The following is a 24890-nucleotide window of genomic DNA, read 5'->3' as shown; positions in this document are numbered from 1 at the left end:
AAAAAGATTCTAGCTTCTATCCAATTTAAGGTACAAATATAATAATTATCTAGTTTGGGATAGTTAATAAAGACAGTATACTATGGATAATGATGTAGCTCTAACAAGTACAGAACCCTAGATTTGATCTTACATACCACCAAAAAACAACAGAAAGCGCATACTAAAAGACTAGAGAGAATGCTTAGCAGTTAGGCGAGTTCTTCCACAGGACCTAAGTTTAGATACCATCACTCAAGGATGGGCAGCTTACAACTGCCTGTAACTCTAGCTTCAGGGGATCCCCTTCTTCTGGCATCTACAAGCACCTGCACTCTACTGGCATACATACACACCAAATTAAATAAGTAAAACTTAATAGCGGCATTAAGTGATATTTCCACATCTTTTAAAATACTCATGGGTTGGGGCTAGAGAGATGCTCAGAGGTTAAGATCAATAAATTCTCTTGCAGAGGACCTGGGTTCGATTCCCAGTACCCCCATAGCAGTTAACAGCCATCCATAACTCTACTTCCAGGGGATCTGATGTCCTCTTCTAACCTCTGTGGGCACTACACTACATGGGTGTATTTATATACATGCAGGCAACATACTCATATACATAAAAAATAAAAATAATAAAACATTTTTTAAAATCCATGGATTTACTTTACATTTTGATTGTTTGGGTTTGGGGGAGGGCTGGATATTTTGTTTATTATTGAGGCAGTCTCCCCATGTAATACCGGCTGTCCTGGAACTCAGAGCAATCTGTCTGCCTCTGCCTCCCAAGTGCTGGGATTACAGGCATGTGTCATCATGACCAAATACTTTACATTTAGAAATACTTTATCATTAATGTTGATACATACATATATCTATATGAATTTTTTGTGATCAAAATGAAAACATAATCAACTCCAGTTATTATTTTTGCAAGTGTCCATTCGAGCTCCTGGTTTTCTCACTATACTACTTATTTAGTCCTCATCAGAAGAGGTGCAGGAACAAGACATGAAAGTGTATCATTACTATGTTGCCTACTTGATTATTTCATGGTATAATTTGAATATAAAACCAAATGGCCAGGGCTGGAGAGTTGGCTCAGCAGTTAAGAGCACTGACTGCTCTTGCAGAAGACTCAAATTCAGTTCCCAACAGCCACATGGCAGCTAACAACTGTCCTTAATTCCAGTTCCAGGGAATCCGATGCCCTCTTCTGGCCTCTTCAGGCACTGCAATGACAAAGGTGCACTTACATACACACAGGCAAACACTCATACACATAAAATAAAAATAAATAATAGTTTAAAAGAAAACACCAAAAACTCAATGGCCAGCCAGGCATGGTGGTGCACACCTTTAATCCCGGCACTCGGGAGGCAGAGGAAGGAGGATCTCTGTGAGTTCAAGGCCATCCTGGTGTACATAGTGAGTTCCAGGCCAGCTGGGGCTACAGGGAGACTCTGTCTCAAAAAGACAACAAAACAAAACAAAACAAAACAAACCTAAATTGCCCGGGGCTGCAGAGATGGCTCAGTGGTTAAAAGCACTGAGTGCTCTTGCAGAGGACCCAGGTTTGGTTCCCAGCACCCACATGCAGCTAACAACCATCCCTAACTCCAATTCCAGTGGATCCAATGCCCTCTTCTGGCCTCTGCAGCACTGCATGGCATAGGTGCACCTACATACACACAGGCAAAATATACACACAAAAATAAATTGATTTTTTTAAAAAACTAAATGGCCAGCCGGGCATGTGGAACAGGACTTTAATCCCAGCATTTGGGAGGCAGAGACAGATGAATCTCTATGAGATTGAGGCCAGCCTGGTCTACGTGACAAGTTTCCTGTAGCTAGGGCTACAGGAAGACCCTATCTCAAAAGACCAATAAAACAAAAAAACCTAAATGGCTAAAACCTAGTTTGAAAATTATTTCGGGGTTTCAGTTAGTTATCCATATTAAATATTACTTCAATACATAGCTAGAAACTCAAATGATTTCAGCTGGAATACCATACTGACATTTTGAGTGATATACATCCAGAAGAAAGCTAATGCTGGAGGAAATCTATATAGATCAACAAAATTTATCAAAAATATAAAACTGATTTTTATGACATGTAATTAAAAGCATCACACTAAACCAGTTTATATACCTCTCTGGTTTGTTTCAAGCAATAAACTGGTTGCTTCATGCATTCTTTAAAATAGAAAGAATCAGAAACACTATTTATAAACTTTGTAAAACTTGAATAAACAATAATACTGGAACAAGAAGCCAACGTGTTTGGGTATAAAAGAGATGGTCACAAGAAAAATTAAAATAATAGTACTATCATGCTTCATTTATGTATAAATCTTGTTCCTCTTATACACAAATGCTTCATTTCTTTTATATATGACTAAATAAGTATATTTCATTAAGATTTAAAAGATAAACTTGGTGATTGAATAGACTTAAAGGTTGGTAAAAAGCATCTAGGTGGGGGGACAGGAACTCTGAATGCAAGAAAAGGTTTCATGCTTGGTGCAGTTATGGCACAAAATACTGAATACAAGATAGTGGGTATAAGATGAACCTAGAAAGACAGGAAGGAAATCATGAAAGAAGACCTCAAAGGCTATTAGGATCTGCATGTGTGCTCTAAGGGCAATAGGAAGTGCCAAAGGGGTATACATAAGAAGGTGGCAAAACCAATATTTAAACAAAAGTATTTTGGCTTTTGTGGAGAAAATGAATCAAAGGAAGATTCAAGTACATGAGCGATCAATTATGAAACTATTCAGTAATCTAGATGGCACTGTCTAGACCACCAAGATGGAAGTTAGTAGACAGCTCTAAGAGATAATTTGAAAATAAAAACCAGTCTGAGGCATAAGATATGAATTTTTCAAACTGGTTACTTTTTATTTATCTATCCATATCTTCAATGGCATAAATAGAAATTTGAGAGTGACTTGTTTAGATTATGCATAAAGGTTCAAAGTTGAAGGACAAAGATCACATCCTTAGATGGAGAGTGGTGGACCTGAGATGGAGTTCAATGTAGAGAGCTTGCCCCCCCACCACCAGGGGAGCAGTTAAGAAACATTTCCATTTATTTACATAGTAAACCAGATAAAAGTGAAATGCATTCTTACACCATTATATACTTGTGTTGGAAGTCTCGGAAACATTCCAAAATTTGTGCTGTTGTATTATACAAGCACATATATCAAACTGTATCTAAAGTAACAGGCCAATCACTGATGAAATTTTTAAGTGATAGTTGCCAAAATTCTATTGAGTCATGAGTGAAGATTATTATTCATTTGTTGTTAGGTGTAATTTAACCCAGGTACATGAAGAAACAATGTGTATGTATACACATACACTCAGTGACAGTTATACTGCATAGTTCTAGGAAAACTCAATATACTCAATTTTAGATACCACTTGTATCTTCTAACTTAAATAGGAGTGTAACTGAGAAAATTTCAAAAACAATATACTTATTACAAAAATAAGAGTTCTGAGGCTGGAGAGATGCGTTCAGCAATTAAGAGCACTGGCTGTTCTTACAGAAGACCCAGGTTTGATTCCTAGCACCCACATTTAACAATCGCTCATAACTCCAGTTTCTGGGGAATCCTCTTCTGATGCACTGGATGACCTGGGTACATTTACACACATGCAGTCACTGCATGACCCGGGTGCACTTACACACATGCAGGCAATACACTCATACACATAAAAATAATAAATAAAAATATTTTAAAAATAAGAGTTCTAATTACTACTCATAAACATTTTAAAATAGCTTTTAAAAATTTTGTTAATATTTGTATATGATAATATCTGCATAAATGTTCTATATAAATTATTTTAATTCTTTTAAAAAATATCTCCTAAGGTTTATGTGTAACCCAAAAATTCAAACTGAAATAACTTTTGTAGAAGAATTCAGAACACCATACTGAATAATCTATTGTATAAAAATAATTCAGAAGACAGAACCATAGCAGCATACAGTAGAAAATCCTTACCAATTTTTCATCAACTGTTATAAGCTGTGTATCTCGAGTTTGGTCCTGTGCCAACTTCCATGTGGATGTGCTCAACAACCTGTGGTGCAAGACTTGAAGTTAAAAATGATCCATGCCATGAAGAAGAAGCAGACAAATCTTACACAAACAAGCTACTTTAACAATATGTCTTATTAAAAATAAAAAAAAGAAATGGGCGAGGTGGTGCACGCGTTTAATCCCAGCACTCTAGAGGCAGAGGCGGATCTAATAGAGTTCAAGGCCAGCCTGGTCTACATAGTGAGTTCCAGGACAGCTGGGGCTACAGGGAGACCCTGTCTCAAAAAGACCAAAAACAAACAAACAAACAAACAAACAAACAAACAAATAAAATAAATAAATAAATGAAAGAAAGAGAAGAGGCCACAAAAGTCCTTTTTCTCCCCAATTAGTTCTGTCTCCTGAGTTTTTGGCAGACTCTCACTTGACAGTTCACAAAAAGCAGCACTTTATGTCAGTCTACAGACTGCCACAGAAAGGCCACCATGGACAAGTATTGTACTGCTCTCTATGAGGGTACAGTGGCTGGTTTGTCAAGACCAGGCAAAAACATGCAAAACTCTATCAACTGTTCTGGAATGCTGATTCCTAAATGATGGCATCAGGAAAGCTGAGTGATAAGAACAAGATTCTTTACTCTCAAACCAAAAGCAGTTTAAATAGAAATTTGTATGATTGCTTTAACATTATTAGGACAGTCCTCTATTTTGCTCATAAAACCAAAAAAAGTTTGAATGATTAAAATAGAAGTGTTAAATTTGAAATAAAATGGGCACAAAAATCTATCCCCTTCATATTAGCTTTTTCTTTCCTTTCTTCCTCCTCTCTTCCTTTCTCCTTTCTTCCCTCCCTCCCTCTTCTTTTTTTCACAAGAAAAAAAACTTCTAAGGGGCTAGAGAGATGGCTCAGCCAGTTAAGAATACTGGCTGCTCTTCCAGAGGACCTGAGTTTGGTTCCCAGCATCTGCATGGCAGCAAACCATCAACTCTAACTGCAGTTTCAGGGGATCCAATCCCCTTTTACGGCCTTTGTGGGCATTTCACACACAGATGCACTTACATATATGCATACAAAATACTCATATATATATATATATATATATAATTTTAAAAAAATTCCTAGATTTTGTAATAAGCTCCTAAGTACGGATTCTAATTTTTATTTGAAATAATATTCATATTTCATTTCAGAAAAACATATGCCAACTTAAAAGAGCATATATAATGTATAGTTTTGTAGGTTACATGCTAAATAAATACTCCTTAAATGAATCCAAGTCTATATACCTAAGATAGCAACAAAGGGCCAACATTAATAATTACATTCATGAAAGGGTGTAGCTCATTGGTAGTGCACCTGCCTGAGAAGCACAAGGCCCAGGGTTTGATCCCCAGCATTTCTCCCAACCCTCAAAAATATATCTATTTTAAAGTATTATTAGATAACAAAAGAGAAAGTATTTACAACACAGAACAGTAAAGGGTCAAATTCCAAAAAATATAAGGCTGCTCTCACAAATCAGTAAGGAGGGGTAATTCCTAAGCCTAGCTGAAAAAAATAAACATAGGAAAAGTACCTATATCAGTATTTATCTATTTATAAATGACCAATAAGTGAATGAAAAAGTTTAAGTCAAAATACAATAAATGGATCTGACAACCTTTAGGATGTTATGAAAAAAAAGACCATACACGTTGTTAAGAATGTAGAGAAATTGGAATTTCTGTGGGAATACAGAATGGTGCAGAACTGTGCAAATTAATGTGGTGCTTTAAAAATTAAGCATGGAATTACCATGTGATCCAACCATTCTGTTACTGAGTACCCAAAAGAAGTGACAAGAGTGTCTTGAATAGATCTTTATATACCAATGCTTCTAACAACACTATCTATTCAAAAGCATAACCAGCCACAATATTAAGAATTATATTTTTACCGGGAAAATAACCACTTTTTTGTTGTTGTTAAGTGAACTGCTCACATGTCCAGGTTTCTAAAGTATTAACCTTAATTCTGAGCCCAAAGGATAAACTCTGCTAGCTATGACCGTTATTATCAACTGTCATTATTAAAGGACACAACTCATTTGTTTATATTTAGTTTTCTAAGTTCCGTATAAGAAAAAGTCACAGGCTATTGAGAGATCTTAGCTCTAATGCTGGCTTTATAGTTTGCCAGCTCTCTGTGAGCAAATCTCTTCACTTCTCTGTCTTCAGATTTCATTCTTTATGTTTCTAAACTGAGGAACTTACTTTCTAACATTTCTTCTAATGATGATAGCTGATGTGATTCTAGTTTCAGCTCTACTTTTAATAATTCTCAAGCAATATAATATTCTTTATGTAATAATCACTCAACTCATGAAATAATACTTTTCTTTACAAATTTATGCAGTTACAACTTTCAAAAATATGTATGTACTTTGCAGTTTATCCATATTTGCATGGATAGATAATTGGGTTACTTTGCTAAAACATGAATTTTCTATAGACATATAATTTCAGCTTATTTGGACAAATACCTAGTGCACAACTGCTGATCTTAGGTTAATACTATTTTTTGGCTTTTAAAGAGACTGCTACTATCTTTTAAAATGACTGTACCATCTTGTGTTCCCATTAACAACGAATGAAGACTATTTTTTTCCATCTGTGCTAATATTTGATTGTGATCAATGTTTTAGCTATTAGCAATTTTAAGAAGTGTGCAGTGTTACCTCACTGTTGTTAGCCACCTTACACACCCTAAATAGGTTGTTTTAATTTTTTAGAATTTATTTGTGTCCGTGTATATGTGTGATGGGGGGCAGGTATGTAAAATGTGGAAGTCAGAGACCAACTCTGTGGCGTTTTCTTCTACATTTACATGGCTTCTGGGTATCAAACTCAGGCCATTTAGGCTAGCACTGCAAGTGCCTTTACCCGCTATGCCATTTCACCAGTGCCCTGGTTAATTTTTTTTCCCTTTCTTTTTGATGCAGTCTTGCTTTGTAGCCCAGGCTAGCCTAAAATTGCCATTCTCTTACCTCAGTCTCCTGTCTCAGTCTCCAAGTGCTGGGATTACAGGCCTATGCCACATTGTCTAACTTGGTCATTTGTTTTTAAGTTTTTATGTATTATAGATACAATCTTTTAAATATGTGTATTTTAAAAATATTTCTTCCAGTCTGTGGCTTCTCTTCATTCTCTCAATAGCCTATTTCACACTCACACACATACACACACACACACACACACACACACACACACACACACACACACACATATACATGAGGTTTTTTATTTTATGAGATGGGGTCTCACTATGTAGGTCTAGCTGGCCTGGGCTAGAACTTGTCATGTATACCAGGCTGGCCTTGAATTCATAGAGATCTGCCTGCCTCTGTCTCCAAGTGCTGGGGTTAAAGGTGTGTGCTATTATGCCCAGCATAAATACTGTTTTTAATGATATAAACTACACTTTTTAAGACTTAAAATGATTAAAAAGATGTTTTAATTGTACTAAAAAACTGAATCTGAAAAACAGTAAAATTCTTGCCCCAAAGTACAAACAGTACTCCCATTGTGAAGCAAATTGACCTTACCAACTGAGGATAATTTAGTCGGCTTCCCCTGTCTTCTGTGCTGGTCTGAAAATCTGGCTCTAGATATCTTTGGCTCTCCTCCTTCCCACTAGCAAGAGTGTAAGTCTGTGATTGCTTGCTCACCACATGACAATAGAAAAAGGGCTAGTTTCCAGGGATGAGACATAAGAGAGCAGTTTTCACTTGTGATCTCTTGGGACACTGCTGCTTGGACTGTATCACTCTTGGAACCCAGTGATTACTACGTGAAGAAAATCTGACTGTCCAACAGAGAGGTCTATGTGAAGAACTGACAGCCAATAACACTTCACCAACCAAATGGGATCTACGGTGACTACAGAACCTCCAGCTAGAGTTCAGGAATAACAGCAGATGCACCATACAGCAAACCAACTCCCTTCAAAACCTGTCCCAACTGCAGATTTGTGTGCAAAACAGAACTACTAGTACTAAACAATTCAATACTGGAGTGGTTTGTCATGTGTGTGTTTTTGTGTGTGTCTGTGCATGTACATAGTATGCCTGTGTATATCTCTTTTGGTAAGGTGTCAGCAATACTTTCTAAAAATTCTGCAAATAATTGAATATAGTTTGATAAACATTAAGACTAAACTAGTAATTTCAAGACCAGAAATGATCTGCTGGCCTTGAAGATGAAATAAAATTCCTAACCTTATATAAGTCTTTAAGAAATCAATTAATCCTTAGCCTTTTGATTAAAATAGACTGTTTATTTTCCACTTTTTACAAATTGAATTAACCCAAATTCATATTAAATCAGAAAGTGTTTAGCTCCATGCTAAACTAAAAGAAAATATTACTGAGAATTCTAACTGAAATGATAATAATATACTCTCCAGGGCATAATTATCTCAGACCTGAAATATGTTAATATGTCAATCACCCTCAGTTAATGACGTTAAAGTGTCTCAAGAATTTAAATCAACAAAGAAATTTTAAGTTGTCTTCAGCATACTGTAGTCTCTAGAAAGAAGCAAAAGAACCAAATTTTCATTGGTCAAAGGGGCCAGTGAGATGGCTCAGTATATAAAGGCAGGTTATCTTCTAATGCCCACAGGCCTGCCCTGCCTTAGCATGTGTATGCCACACACACACACACACACACACACACACACACACACACACACACACACAATTTTTAAAGGGTCAAAGATCAATTTTAATTTTGAGAAAATTTATAGAAAAGGAAAAGTCAAAGATCCTACAAATGCTTTGGTTAAATTCAAAGAAAATTACAGTGAAAATACTTCATATGTAATCTCTTTACCAAAACTAATTTTCTTTAGTGTAATTCAGATTTATTAGAGTAATTCCTACTGACTACTTAATACTAACTTAAAATGTCCAGCTGGTCAAATCAGTAAAATGCAAATAACTTTTGCGCCTTTTCTTATCCTATGAGCCAGGTGGAACTACTAGCAACTGTGCCTCTAGATACAACTCAAGCCCCAAACTGAAACTAATTCTTTGAGAGTGATCAAATAGACAACAGAAAGGCTGGTATGGGAGGTAGAGGGTCCCTGTGCTCACAGACGAGTCTTTGGAATGGAACTGAGTAATGAGGAGTTTGTGGTCAAGGTGTTGGTGGGTTGTAATAACGAAATTGGAGAAAAATGTAAAGGAAAGAATATAGTTAGGTTCCTAGCAACAGGTTATAAAATAAATAAGTAGTAAAGTAAGCAGAATAAGAAATACAGACATCAGATAATGATAGCAATTATGTTACAAAGAATATGACAGGTTCACACTTAGGTATGTCATATCACTGAACTCCAATGGCAGCAAAACAATACAGAAACTGTACTGGCTGGGAATGTTTGAAAAGAAGGCATAGTATGGGGGCTTTTAGGTATAGGCCTTTCCCCAGCTCTCTAGCCCACTCCCATTCTTAGAGGTATCTTTCTCTTTCTTTTAGTAAACTGCCTATATTTCTATTAATAAAAACTATCTCTGTTCCTATTAATAAAAAGAAGAAATTATGTCATTATACTTTGACATGTCATATAAATAATTGGACACAAACTTACAAAGATGACAATTATTAACCTATAACACAAATACAGTAGCAATAAAACTCACAATTGAACTTTTATTAAATAAGATGATTCTCACTGGAAAGAAAAGATTCACAAGAACTAAAAGAATATGAAAAACAACAAAATGGAATTTGTCCTACCAGAAAATATGCTACAGAAATGAAAATATCATGGTATTAGCAAAGGCACAGACATAATCAAATAAGCATTACAGATAAGAATGCAAAAGCAGACTATATAGGTCTGTAGATTTTCTGTATATACAAAGGCACAATTTCAAATCTGTAGTAAAAGGTTGATGTATTCAATAAATAATATTGAGACAACTGGAAATACTTTCATGGAAGGAAAAAAGTCTAAAATAGTTACACTGTATAACAAAGAATTCCAGACTGGTCTTATATGAGCAAAGCAGGCTACTATTACTACTTTAAGCAGCTGAGTATTGGAGGAGTTTGCAAAGTGTGCATGTAGTTAAGTACATGAGCATGTGTCTTTTTAGTAAGACATAATAGATATTTAAGTTTTCTAAAAATAACTGAATATAGTTTTATAAACATTTAAACTAGAAATTTTAAGGGATTTCAAAATACTGAAATAAAATATGAGCTATTTATTTATTTTATTGTTATTTTTAAGGCAGGGTCCCATGATGTCCAGGCTAGCCTCAAACATTGTAGGTAAGGCTGGCTTTGAACTCCTGATACTCAGCCTTTACTGCCCAAGTAATGGGCAGTGTACCATGCATGCACCATCATGCTCAGCAAAATATGAGCCTCCAAATCAAGGTAAAAGACAAACTACAAATGGAAAATAATTTGTAACTGAAATATCCTATACTAAATTAAGATCTGGAAAAAAAATAGAAAAAATAATTACAACATATAGCAGATAAAACACTAATACCTAGAGTATATAAAAGACTTTCTTTAAAATTAAAACACAAATACGCTCAAAATGGAAGGGGGGGAAACAAGTGATATAAGGATAGATTTTAATACCAATTACATCAATAATTAGATGTGACTAAACTAAATATTTCAATCAAAAGAAATAACCTAAAAGAAGCCTATTTTATATATACAGAGATAGATTATATTCAGCATCATAATAAACAAAGTAAGCAAGCCATGGAATGGAAAAAGATAAATACAGAATGCTAACTCTGATCAAATCTTGCAGAGGTAGATGTATTTATCTTTAGAGCAGACTTCAGAACAAGAAAATTCATCAGAAACAAAGAAAGAGCATTACATAATAAAGGGTCAGTTCTCCAACAAAGACACAACAATCTTCAGTGTTTCTGCACCTAACAACAGAATGTTAGAATATGCTAAGCAAAAACTGACAAGGCTATAAGTGAAGACTTCATCTTCTAATTAGTAATATACAGCACCAATAGAAAGAATATCAGTAAAACAGAGCTGAAATGAACCGCACTATCAATCAAATGACAGCTATCAACTACTTTGTTCAACAACAGCAGAATGTACATTCTTCACAAACTCAAAATATTCACCAGACAGGCCATGTTTTAGAATATAAAATAAACCTTAACAAATTTAAAAGAATACAAATTCCCAGCACTTGTGAGGCAGACGCAGGTGGACCTTTGTGAGTTCGAGGCCAGCCTGGTCTTCATAGTGACTTACGGGCCAGCTGGACCTACAGGGAGACCCTGTCTCAACAATACAAAAAAAAAGAATAGAAACTACGTAATATATAAAACTACAGATCAATAATAAAAGGAAACTGCAAAAAAAAAAAAAACAAAAAAAAACCTCAATTACTTAGAAATCAAACAATATTCCCAAATAATTTACAGATCAGAGAAGTCTCAAGAAAAAAATTTAAATGTTTTGAACCAAATGTTAAAATACAACATTCCAAAATTTGTTGGACACCAGAACAGAGCTTAAACAGAAATGTGCAATACTGAATGAACATATTAGTAAGACTGAGCTAAATTCAATAATCTAAGCTTCCACCACAGGAAATGAGAGGAAAACAAGAGCCATTTAAACCTGACATGAAAAGAAGGAAAATCTAGTAATACTATAAGATACCAATGAAACTGTGACTAGAATGCTGTTCTTTGAAAAGATAAATATAGCACGTTGGTGCACGCCTTTGATCTCAGCACTTGGGAGGCTGAGGCAAGCAGATCTCTGTGAGTTTGAGGACAGCCTGGTCTACAGAAGGAGCTCCAGGCCAGCTGGGGCTATAGGGAGACCCTGTCTCAGAAAGACCAAAACAAACAGAAAGGATAAATATAAAGGCTGGGTGTGGCGGCACACACCTTTAATTCCAGCACTCCTGAAACAAGAGGCCCCTGGCATCTTTGTGAGTTAGAAGCCAACCTGGTTGTGGTGGTTTGAATAAGCTGGTAGCACTGTTTGGAGAGGTTTTAGGAGGTACGGCTGAAGGTACATCAGTGGAGGTGGACTTTAAAAGTTAAGCCTTGCCAGATTTCCTGTCCCTCTTCGCTTTCTGCTCTGGCCACCTTTGCAGTCCTGCCTCTCCCCATCATTATGGACTCTTAATCCCTAGAACCATGAGCTCAAATAAATTCTTCCTTCTATAAGTTCCTTTGGTCATGGTGTCAAATTACAACAACAGAAAAGTAGCTAATACAGAAATTGGTACTGAGAGTTGGGAGTTATAAAGACCTGACCATGTGGGTCTTTGGAGGAATGTAGAAGACTTGGGAAATTTAGACTAGAAAAACAGTTGAATGCTGTAAATGGAGATTAATGGGTCATTCTAGTAGGAGCCTAGAAAAAAGTAGTGCTGAGTGCAAAGTAGTTCCAAAAAGAAAAAGGGACTTAAACAGCAACTGGAATATTTTGGCAAAGCATCTAGCTGCTGTCTGCCCTTAGCCTAAGAGCTTATCTGAGGCCAAACTGAAAAGCAATGGACTAATTTCTTTGGAGGAAGAAATTCAAGACAGACTAATGTAGAAATGGTGGCATGGCCATTAGTGGTGAATATTATGCAGATTTACAGTGAAAAGAAACAAGTGGGGCAGAAAGAAATGCAGAATGTACAGTTTGGATTGAAAAAGAATACTAGGAAGATTAACGTTAAGTCAAGGCATACGCTAAAGGAGAGGCTCTCTTTGATAAGGCACTTAAAGCCTTTAAGGAGAGGTCTAGAAAGTCACACTTAAACAAACTTAAACAATGGAAAGAGTACTTTCAGGGCAAGACCACACCCAGCTAAGTCTCCAACTTGTGAAAGAAAAAAGCCCAAGGAGTTTTCTCCCAGAAAACTGCAACATACAAAAGTTGCTGGCAATGTGGATGAAGCCAGCCAGGGTCCATCCCAAACTGGCAGCCAAACTTGGCAGTGTCATTCACATGGTACTAGCTTTAGAAGCACAAAAGATGGAAGCGTGGAGGGGTCACCGGTTCTTCCTCTATGGTTTCAGAGAGCTACTGAGGCCAGGCAGCATGCAGCAGGGGAATCGCTTTATAAAGAAGGCCCTGAGAGGCTACTGTGTGAAGCTGTGAAGGTGAAGCCTGGTTGGTGGTAGAGACCCTAAAAAGATGTTGGAGATGCTAAAGCTGTGAGACATCTGTTAAGGAGAGCTGCATATAAAAAGTGGTACCAGCCCAAGAGAGATGTATGTTGTATGCAGCAGAGCTGGAAGGGCTGAGACATCTAAGCCCTTTGGAATAAAATCCCAGAAGTTGAACATGGATTTACTGGATTTGGTGTTTTCCCTGCTGGTTTTCTGTCTTGTTTTGGTCCAGTATCTTTTCACTATGCCCCCATTCCTCCCTTTTGGAAGGGAATGTGCATCACTTTCATTGTATGTTGGAAGTATGTAATTTGTCTTTTGATTTTACAGGGGCTTACAGTTAAGAGATTGCCTTGAGTCTCAAAAGAGACTTTGGACTCTGGATTTTTTAAATAATACTGCGACTGATAAAGACTATGGGTGGACTAAATGCATTTTGAATGAAGATATGGTCATAACCCAATGGGGACCAAAGAATAGAATGTGGTGATTTGAGTAAGTGTCCCCCATAGGCTCCAAGCATTTGAACATTTTGTCCCCAGTGGTGGGGCTGTTTGGGGAAGTTTTAGGAGGTGCATCCCTGCTAGAGGAAGCACATCAGTGGGAACGGGCTTTAAGAATTCTTAAGCCTTGATGGATTTCCTGTCTCTCTCTGTTTCCTGTGCCTCCTTGAAGATGTGATTACTCCATTTTCTGCTCTGGACACCTCTGCTGTCATGCTTCCTCCCTCATTATGGACTCTAATCTCTCTGGAATCATAAGGCAAATAAACTCTTCCTTCTATAAGTTGCCTTGGTCATAGTGTTTCTTTCACAGCAAAAGAAAAGTAACTAATACACTGGTCTACATAGCAAGTTCCAGACCAGTCAGGGCTACTTAGTAAGACCATCTCAAACAAACAACAAACAAAAAACAATTAAAAAAAGAGAGGAGAGCTGAGCGTGGTGGCGCACACCTTTAATCCCAGCACTCTGGAGGCAGAGGCAGGCGGATCTCTGTGAGTTCAAGGCCAGCCTGGTCTACATAGTGAGTCCCAGGACACCTGGGGCTACAAGGAGACCCTGTCTGAAAAAGAACGAGAGAGAGAGAGAGAGAGAGAGAGAGAGAGAGAGAGAGAGAGGATCAATAGAAATGATAAATCTCTAGCCAGGCTAAATAAGAAAAAAGAAAGGAGACATAAATCACCAACATAGAAAGAATAAAGCAGGCAGCATCACTACTGATCCTACGGACATTAAAAAAGCTCTTGCAGAGGATCCAGGTTTGATTCCCAGCACCCACATGATGGCTATGAACCGTCCTTAACTCCAGTTCCAGGGGAATCCGACACCCTCTTCTGAACTCCGTGGCATTGCATGACACGGGTGCACTCACATACATGCAGGCAATACACTCATACACATAAAAATAAATAAAATATTTTTTAAAAAGGCAATAAAAAATGCTATAAACACCACCATGTTGACAAATTTGGTAACTTGGAAGAAATGGATCAATCATTTTCTAAATACAGACTTTTAAAACTCATACAAGGAGAAATAGGTTTATATCTGTTAAAGATATTGAATCAAGGCCAGGCATTATGGTACACTTTAAATTCCAACATTCGAGAGAGAGAAGCAGGTGGAGCTCTGTGAGAGCAAAGCCAGGCTGATTTACTGAGTTCCAAGCCAGCTAGAGCTATATGCTGAGATCCTGACTCAAAAAACAACATTGGAGAGATGGCTCAGCAGTTAAGAGCACTAGCTGCTTTTTCAGAGAACCCAGGTTGGGTTCCCACACCCACATGGTGGCTAACAATCTTAACTTCAGTTCCAGGGGATCTGACACCCTCTTCTGGCCTCTGTGGGCATGGCAAAACACAGGCGCACTTATATACAGGCAAAAACTCACACTGTAAAATAAAAAATTAATTAATTAAAAATATAGACATAAAAATAAAAAAAAAATAAATATATTTTATTTACTATTTTTAGTTTATGTGTATGAGTCTATTGTCTGCATGTATATAAGTGCAGCCATTTGTGCAATGCCCATGAAGGTCAGAAGAGGGTGTCGGTTTCTCCTGGAACTGGAGTTACAGATGGTTGTTAGCTGTGTGGGTACTGGGACTCAAACCTGGGATCTCTACAAGAGTAGCCAGCACTCTTAACCTGCATGTTGAGCCATCTCTCCAGTCCCAAAATTAATTAATTTTTAAAAAAGATATTGATCCAACAATTAATAGCCTTCCTTTAAAAAAAGCACCATCCAGATAGTTTCCTGGTAAATTCAACCAAATATTTTAGGAAAACAAAATACTGTATTTCTACAATCTCTATCAGAGAAGCACAGAAATACATCTTTGTGGGAGACAGGCTTGAGCCTAAGGTGAAAGTCTTACTGACAGCCATATAGCAGACCCAAGGCAACGGCCTGACTGCTGGAGCCTCAAGGAACGCCTTGTGACATTTGCTCCCGTTGGCAAATCATGAGACTGATGCCTAGAGCTCACCATTCCCTAATCACTACCCTTGGGATCCAAAATTGCAACACTTAGATATTGCAACAGTCAAGGTCATGTGGTTTCCAAGAATCCAGGCTCTGTAATCTGAAACCCAGTATGCTAATGAGGCATCCTACCCGCTATTCTGTGATAGGACGTTGTCTGTTATGCTAATAGGATGCTTTCTGTTATGCTAATAAGGTATCATACTTGCTGTGCTGTGATAGGATGCTAAACCTGTTATGCTAATAAGGTATCCTACTTGCTGTGCTGTGATTGGACCACTACCCCTATATAAGCTTGTGCCTTCCTGCAATAAAGCACACCTGTGTCACTGAACCTGGTCTCCTGTGTCTGAAAGAAGCTCTGCTGACATAGTCTCCTCACCAGCCCTGGGGTCCAGGACTGGGCAGAAGCAGTGACGATCAGAGGCAGGGCCAGGTGAGCAGAAGAGCTGCCTCAGCACCGGGCAAGCAGAAGAGCGGCCTCAGCTCAGGGCAGGCAGAAGAGCGGCCTCAGCCCAGGGAGAGTGGAGGAGCAGCCTCGACACCCGTGAGAACAAAGGAGCAGCACCCATGGGAATGGAGGAGCAGCTGCCACTGGCGGTGACTGCACATCTTAAATTCATTTGATGGGACTGATGTTCCTCTAATACTAAAATTAGATAAAGGTATCATAAGAAAGAAAGAAATAAGTATGCTACTAAATAAATAGTAGCATACTAGGTCCAGGAATGTGTAAAAAGATTCATATACTGAGATCAAACTGATTTTATTCCAGGTGTGCAAGGCTCATTCAGTGTTTGAAAATCAATTTATTCTAGTACACTGGTGAGTTAACAAAGAAAAATTTTATATTGTCACCTAAAAGGTATTTGATAAAAAGCAACACCTAAGCTAAAAACTTTCAACAAAGTAGAAATAGAAGTAAATTTCCACACTAAAACAAACAAACAAACAAACAAAAAAAAACAGTCCTCAAAAAACACAACTATCAGTTCAAAGGAGTAAGAGACAAAAGTTTATTTTTTAAACATTTTTATTATTTGGGGGGCATACATGGCCACACACGTGTGGAGGTTAGAGGACAACTCTGTGGAGTCAGGTCTTTCCTTCCAACTTTACATTGGCTCTGGGATCAAATTCTGGTCGAAGCTCACATAGCAAGTTCCTTTATCCACTGAGCCATCTCACCAACTCAGAAAATAGTTTATTCTAGAGTCAAATAGTAGTGACCATGGCCTGAGAACACAGATTCGGGTTACCCCGCAAAACATGTTGCAACTGTTTCATGAAGCTTTTATAGTTATAGAACAAAAGAAAGTTATAAGACTTTCTTTGGTATCTACCTCCCCAGTACTTGGGAGGCAGAGGCGGGTGGATTTCTGTGAGTTCAAGGACAGCTTGGTCTACGTAGTGAGTTCCAGGCCAGCCAGGGTTATGTAGTGAGACCCTGTTTCAAAAAAAAAAAAAAAAACTAAAAACAAAAAAGGTCATAAATAAAGGCATTTTTCAAATACATTGACAGAAACGTCAGGTAGACAGGTTACAGCAAACCTGCTACAGGTTTCAGATGCTATATAAAAACATTTTTAGATTTTGAATTGGTGAAGGCTAGTTGTCTGTTAATATATTCCCAAAAGTTTTACCTGATAGATGGTAAGTCAGGCATGGGGGTGGGCAATAAATGGCTCTTAAGGAGACTAGGGATATCTCAATTTAGCTCTGGACTTGCAAGCTTCTTCCTAGTCTCCACAATAATTAAATTCTAATCAATCAGCCTGATAGGATCTTTGTTCAAAAACTTTTAAAAAGATTATTTTTTTAATTATGTGTATATGTGTGGGCATGTGTATGTAAGTGTCAGTGCCTAAGGAGGCCAGAGGTGTCGGATCCCCGGGAGCTGGAGATACTGGCAATTGTCAGTTGTTTGGCATAGGTGCTGGGAATTGAGCTAGGGTCTTTGGTAAAAGCAGTATGTGCTTATAACTCCTAAGCCATCTCTCCAGCCCCCCTAACCCCTTTAGAATCTTCAACATTGTTGTGGCTTTTTTCTGGGAACATCTGTTCAGAACACACATACAGGCCCTACAACTAACATCACTCTCAATGCTAAGTAATTACAAGCTTTCCCTCTAAAACCAGGAAACTACTTATAATCAATAATGTATTAGAAGTTTAAGTTAATGGAATAAGCACAGGAAATGAAAACTAAGCATATTAGATAAGAATAAATAAAATGGCCTTTGTTTGCCAATGACATCAAAATTTACCTTAGTCCTAACAAAAAGAATCACTGAAAAATCTCCTGGAAGTAGTTAATGATTCTAATAATGAGCTTTCCATGATACAATATTAATATACCAAAGTCAATTGCGTTCCTAACTACCAGCAATAAGCAACTAGAATGTGATACTAAAAAAATAATTCTATGTACTTTAGCACAAAAATAAATGTAGTCATGCCATAAAATGGCATTTCAGTCAACAAACCACGAGGGTTCCATCAATTATATCCACCAATAATATCAGGGTGTCTCCGTTCACGTGTAAGTACACTCTATAATGTTTGCACAATAAGGAAATATCCTGTGCATTTCTCAGAACTGATTCCTACAGTTAAGTGATACATGACTTTAAATAAATCTAGATGAAAGTCTAGATGTATGTATACGATTTTTATAAGCAAAATTAGAAAACTTGGATAAAAGGAAATCATAAAACATCTAAATAATGAAGAAATATTTTATATTCCTGAATAGATACTTAGTATTGTTAAAATGTCAGTTCAGGGGCTGGAGAGATGGCTCAGCAATTAAGAACACGACTGCTCTTGCAGAGGACCCGGGTTTGATTCCCAGCATCCACATGGTGGCTTATGAACCGTCCTGAACACCAGTTCCAGGGGAATCTGAAGCCCTTTTCTGACCTCCGCGGCATTGCATGACACGGGTGCACTCACATACATGCAGGCAATATACTCATACACATAAAATAGAAATAATAAATAAAGTATTAAAGAAGTGTCAGTTCTTCCAACTTTTTTTATAGATGTAACACAATCCCACTAAAGTCCCAGGAAATTGCTTTTTGGATATTGGTAAGCTAATCCTAAAGTTCAAATTAAAAGACAAAAGATCCAAAATGCTGACACTGAAATAATATTAGAAGTCAGAAGACTATCCTGACTGTAAAACCTGTGATATGCCTACATGCGGTACTGGGTAAATGAAAGCTAAATAAATCAACAGATAGAACAGACAGCCCAGAAATACACTAAAATATAATCAACTGACCTTTGGGAATTAGGCAAAGGCAATCTAGTTAGAGACCAAAAAACATCTATATGGTAACTTTGTGTGTGTGTGTGTGTGTGTGTGTGTATACACCTCTGCACACAACCAAGAGTGCACATGTGGAGGCCAGAGGCTAGTGCTGGGCATCCTCCTCTACTACTCTCTACCTTAGTATTTGAGACAGGGTCTCTCAATGAATCTCTGAATTCAGTTCACCAACTAGTTAGACTGGCTAGCCAGCAAGCTCTAGGATCTGCCTGTCTCTGCTTCCCAGCACTGGGATTACAGGCTCATATTGCCACACCTGGCTACTTTGTTTTTTAAACAAGAGTTTTGGGGAACTGAATCCAAGCCCTTGTGCTTATGTAGCAAGTACTTTACCAACAGGGACATCTCCTCAGCCCCTCTGGTAACCTTAAACCTTTCACAAAAAATTAGCTCAAAATAGACCAAAGATCTAATTTTAAGAAGCAAAACTATCAAGATTCTAGGTGCTACTGGGGTTGACACCAAGTGTATAGATACCATAAGCATGATTCATGAAACACAAATATGGGTAAATTGTACTTCGTTAAAATTAGAAGTTTCTGCTCTATGAAACATACTACTAGAAATCAAAAGAAGACCAAAAAAAAAAAAAAAAATCAAAAGAAAAGCTACAGTCTAGGAAAATATATTTTCAAAAATACGTATCTTGATTTAAAAATTTTATACATCATATAGAAACATCTCTTAAACTTCACTAAGAAAACAACTGAATTAAAAAGTGGGCAAAAGATGTCATCAGATACCTCATCAAAGAAGATATGCGGGCTGAGCCTGATGGTGCATACCTATAATGCCAGAACTTGGAAGGCACAGTCAGGAAGATCACTGCAAATTCAAGGCCAGCCTGATCTACCTAGCAAACTACAGGCCAACCAAGAATACATGGTAGGAGCCTGTCTCAAACAACAACAAAAAGATGTAAATCAGCCCATATGTAAAGGTAGTCAACATCATATGTCACTTGGAAATCACAAATTAAAATAATGAGATAGATGGTACAACAGATCTATTCAAACAGCCAAATTCTAAAACACTGACCACATTAAATGCTGGCAAGGATGAGAACAGCAAGCCTCATTCATTACTGGTAAGAATGCAAAATAGTACAGCCACTTTGGAAGACAGTATAGCAGTTTCTTACAAAGCTAACACACAATCAACAGTTATGTGCCAAGCTTAATGCCTACACAAAATATGCAAAAAATATTAAGAAAACAGAGTAAATAACAACAAACCTTTAAGATACTACTTCATGCCCATTATATGAGTTATTATTATGAAAATAAACAGGAAACACCAAAAATTGACAAGGATGTACAAGAACTGGAATCTCTGTTCACTGCTGATGGGAACCCCAAATTCCACAGATGCTATGGAGAAACAGTGTAATTATTCCTTAAAATACTAAATAAAATTACTGCAGTATCCAGCACATCTACTTTGGAGAATGTAACCAAACAAACTGAAAGCAGAGACTTAAAGACACGTTTGTCTTTCCATGATCACAGCAGAACTCACACTAGCCAAAAGATGGTGATATTTCAGAATTCACTGACAAATAAATGGGTAAACAAATGTAGAATATACATATAACAGAACATTTACCCTTATAAAGTAAGCAGATTCTGGCAAATACTATAAAAGAGATGGTAAATGAATAAGCCAATCATGAATGAAAGGTCAGTGCATGATTCCATGCATACGCGGTACCCAGAACAGTCAGAACGCATAAGGAATAGAATGCTGACTGCTAGAGGCTGGTGGTTGAGAAGACAGGAGAATTTTCTTTCCTTTCTTTCTTTCCTTTTTGAGACAGGGTCTCGCTTTGTAGTCCTGACTGGTCTGGAACTTGCTATGTAGACCAGGCTGGCGTCAAACTCATAAAGATCTGCTTGCCTCTGTCTCCTGAGTGCTGGAACTAAAGGTGGGAGTCACCATGCCCTGCTCAAAGGCATTTATTATTTATTTAGAAGAAATACCATATAATGGGAACAGAGTTTCCACTGGGGTGGTAAAAAGTTTTGAAAATGGATAGTGCTGACAGGGGTGACACTTGTCACAATGTCAATGAGTTACATTTACAATAAATAAAACAAGTGTATTTTAAATTTATTTATTTTTTGAGTGTGAGTGTACTGCCTACATGTGTGTAAGTGCACCTGTGTCATGCCTGTGGAGGTCAGAAGAGGCATCTGATCCTCTGGAACTGGAGTTACAAATGGCTGTTAGCCATTATATGGGTCCTAGGAATGGAACCTGGGTCCCCTGCAAGAGCAGCCAGTGCTCTTAAATGCTGAGCCATCTCTCCAGCCCCAGTAGTGTATTTTATACTATGTATATTTTATAGCAATGAAAAATAAATAAATAAATAAATAAATAAATAAATAAATAAATAAATAAAGAGACCAGGAATGGTGGTGTACTTCTGGAGTCCCAGCACTTGGAAAGTTGAGGAAAGAGAATGGTGAGTTTAAGACAGACTGAGCGACACAGTGAAACCCTGCTTCAAATAAAAGAGTATACCCTGTGGAAAAAAACCTAGTTTATTCCAATAAAGAGGGAGACACACAAAAGTTTGTCAAAGCTATAGACTTATAACTTTGTCTAAAAAGTCTCTTCACATATGTGTGTAGAAATACTATGTCTGTATATATTAACCACTCATTTCACAAAATTTTAGAAGTCCAGATTGAAGCTGCTGAACTTCAAAATAATTATTCATTTGTACTGCGTCATGTAGCAAAATTTCCAAAATTATCTACTTTTTAGAAACTTCTAGTGTCTGTGTAACACAATATGGTGATACTTTGGGGGACCATATGTCCCACCAATTACCACCCTGACGATTCTTCGGACCTTGCACTGACACCATTGTTCAACACATGTTTTGCATCAAAATAGTTGATGATGTCAAATCTTTCTTAACAAATTTATATTTATAACCAAACACATAAGAGCAATTTCTTTTTACAATATACTTACAAAATTATAATGAACAAAACACAAGGCAAAGTAGGCCCAAGTGAACCAACTGATTCTTCTGGTCAAATAAGTAACTACTGGATATTCTAAGTTACCTAGCTTACTTTTCAGCAGCAAGAGCCTTTATTTTCATTATTGAACTAGTAACAATTTTATTCAGAACATAAACAAAATTAACTTATGTACATGCATTTATTTTCTTTTCCACACAGAAACAGAGAAATACTTAGATTTATGAAAGTATTAAAACAGCCTTGAAAAATAAAGAAAACAGCAAGATTTTACAAAAGGGCACTTTTTGGGAAACACTAGGGAAAAAAGGCTTAGAGTGACAAAAAAAGGGGGGGTAGGGGCTGGAGAGATGGTTCAGCAGTTCAGAGCACTAGTTGCTCTTGCAGAGGACCAGGTTTGGTTCCCAGCATCCACATGGCAGCTAACAACCATCTGTAACTCCAGTTCCAAGGGATCCAATGCCCTCTTCTGACCTCCACAGGCTTGCACAACATGGGTGCATTTACATACATGCAGGCAGGATACTCATACATATAAAATAAAATAAAATATTTAAAAAGATAAACATTTAATGCTCCAAAGGTGATATCAGAACTGATATAAATTTGGTAAAGCATGTCTGAAATGGTAAGATCGTAAACATGCTTTTATTTTAGACTTTAGGCAAAATTACATGGCCTTCCTTTGCCATAAACTGCAATCAATTTTATTTTACTCTCTAACTACAAATAGCTATCTAGTTCTCTTTTTTCCTTGAAATATTTAAATTTTTAGATTTTTACACAGAATTTTCAAAATTTAAACTTTATATTGTATGTCAAAAGGTATGTGTTCTCTGTTCACTGGGAGGAAATAACCCTCAGATACCACCTATTATTGAGAATTATAAATATATTTACTTTTTTTGAAATTAACATTTTCTAAGTAAGCTTCATGATCATCTAAAACTGATTTAATAAAAGATCACAGTCTCTGTAAGTTCTAGGCATAGGGCTAATTTTACAACTGGCTTTTAAGAGTTATGCTATTTGAACAGTCTTTGGTGTTATGATAATCACATGGACACCTTGCACAGCTTCCCTATTTCATGTTGTAAGTTGTAAATAGCCTTATTTTGCAGAAATACACTGCATATAGGCTCTGAGGCTTTTTACTATCTTTTTAAAATTTGTGTGTGGGGGGGTATATGCATGTTTACAAGTGGGCACTTGTCCATGCATGTACATATGGAAGGCTAGAGGTTACCCCTTCCTTATTTTTTGAGACAGGGTCTCACTGGGATCTGGGGGCTTACCAGTTAGGCTAGGCTAGCTAGCCAATGAACCCCCAGGGTCCTTCTGTCTCCATCTCAACACTAGTATTGTATATACAGGCCAGCTTTTAGATGGGTACTAGGGATATGAACACAGGTCCTCATGTTTGTAAAACAAGCACTTCAGCAATGAGCCACCTCTCTAGCCTTTTCATAGTTTTTTTTTCTAATTTTATTTCATTTATTTTTATTTTACGTGTATGTGTGTATTGCCTGCATGTAGGTAAGTGTACCCGTGTCATACAATGCCCACAGAGGGCAGAAGAGGCTGTTGGATCCCCCCTGGGCCTGGAGTTACAGACAGTTGTTAGCTGCCATGTGGGTGCTGGGATTCGAATCCAGATCTTCTGCAAGGACAACCAGTGTTCTTAACCACTGAACCATCTTTCCAGCCCCCAGCCTTTTCACAGTTTCTTAATGTTCTGACAACTTTGAAGAATTCCTGGTGTCAAATGTAACTAGAATTTTTCCAATCACATTGATTGGGTAACTTGGTTTGAGCACCTTTGGGAGAGAAGCCTAGCTTGCTGATACTTGAACAGAAAGCAGTGAATTCTCTGGTTGAAGCCTGAAATAAAAACTCACTGTTTTCAAAGGCTCTTTGCATTGGTTCATTGTCCCTTTATCTTCTAGAATCTTCTATCAAATTCTGATTAATTTAGACAAACTGTTTAAGTCTTTATCATCCAATCTGAAAATTTCCACTAAGACGTCTGAAAATGTTCAAAAGAGTTTACAGCAAAAATCTACACATTCTAGGCCCATTCTCCTTCCAATTATGTTCTGTAGTCTAAAATTTCCACTGGATATAATTTCCTTCAGCATTTCTCAGTCTACTTTAGGATTTCACTTGGCATTCTTTTCTAATGTCAAACAAACCATTTTTTCAAATAAAGAACTGGCAGTGAGTTACTGTTCGGATATTGCTCTGTGCTTTGTGACAGGGGTGCACAGGACTGGGGACTGTTTCTGAATTTTTCCTCCTGGATAAGACTACCATTTTCATGTTGACCAAGGCCACTTTGAATATAAATGAAGAATAGTCATTATCTTCACACAGTCTATCAGTCTCTAGTTCTACAAATATTTCATTTGAACTATTAAGTCCTTGTTGCAAATGTCAGTTTTCCTTGTTATGAAAGGGTATGCCTTTAGTTTCAAGTTCCACAATTCTAGGGCTCACAATTGGTGACTCAAAGAATTGATAGCTTTTCAAGGTTTTAAAATCAGTCTTCACAAGAACCTTCCAAATACACAATAGGATAAAAACCTTGTCCTCTACGGTCATCCAGTTTTATTATTTTAACTTCAGAATGAACAAGATTACAATTAAAAATCACACTTCATGACTCCCATCCTCAGACCTCTTGGGGTAAGTCTATAGCGCAGCCCTCCGCCCTTTGACTCCCCAAGCCACATTCACCCTTCCATCTCCCTCGCTGTTCTCTACTCCTAGTTTGGGCCCAGCACCATTCCTAGTCTTGGGGCCCCAGACACCTGGGGAACCAATACTGCTTCCTGACCCTTCTCTCCCAGACCAACAC

General features: G+C 37.4%; 1 protein-coding gene across 2 annotated transcripts in view; it reads right to left on the bottom strand.

Annotated features, from left to right (window-relative positions):
* The window catches only part of Ndufs4 (NADH:ubiquinone oxidoreductase subunit S4), a 141833-nt gene that overhangs the window by 83046 nt on the left and 33897 nt on the right, over positions 1-24890 (bottom strand). For both annotated transcript variants that reach the window (XM_008832946.3, XM_017798111.2), the window contains exon 2: positions 4012-4090. In XM_008832946.3, coding sequence (XP_008831168.1) covers positions 4012-4090 — 79 coding nt within the window. The remainder of the gene's footprint in view (positions 1-4011; positions 4091-24890) is intronic.

This window comes from Nannospalax galili, unplaced genomic scaffold (assembly GCF_000622305.1).
Source record: "Nannospalax galili isolate Female #2095 unplaced genomic scaffold, S.galili_v1.0 scaffold235, whole genome shotgun sequence".
Taxonomy (NCBI): Eukaryota; Metazoa; Chordata; class Mammalia; order Rodentia; family Spalacidae; genus Nannospalax; species Nannospalax galili.
This window is presented reverse-complemented; position numbering and strand designations above follow the sequence as displayed.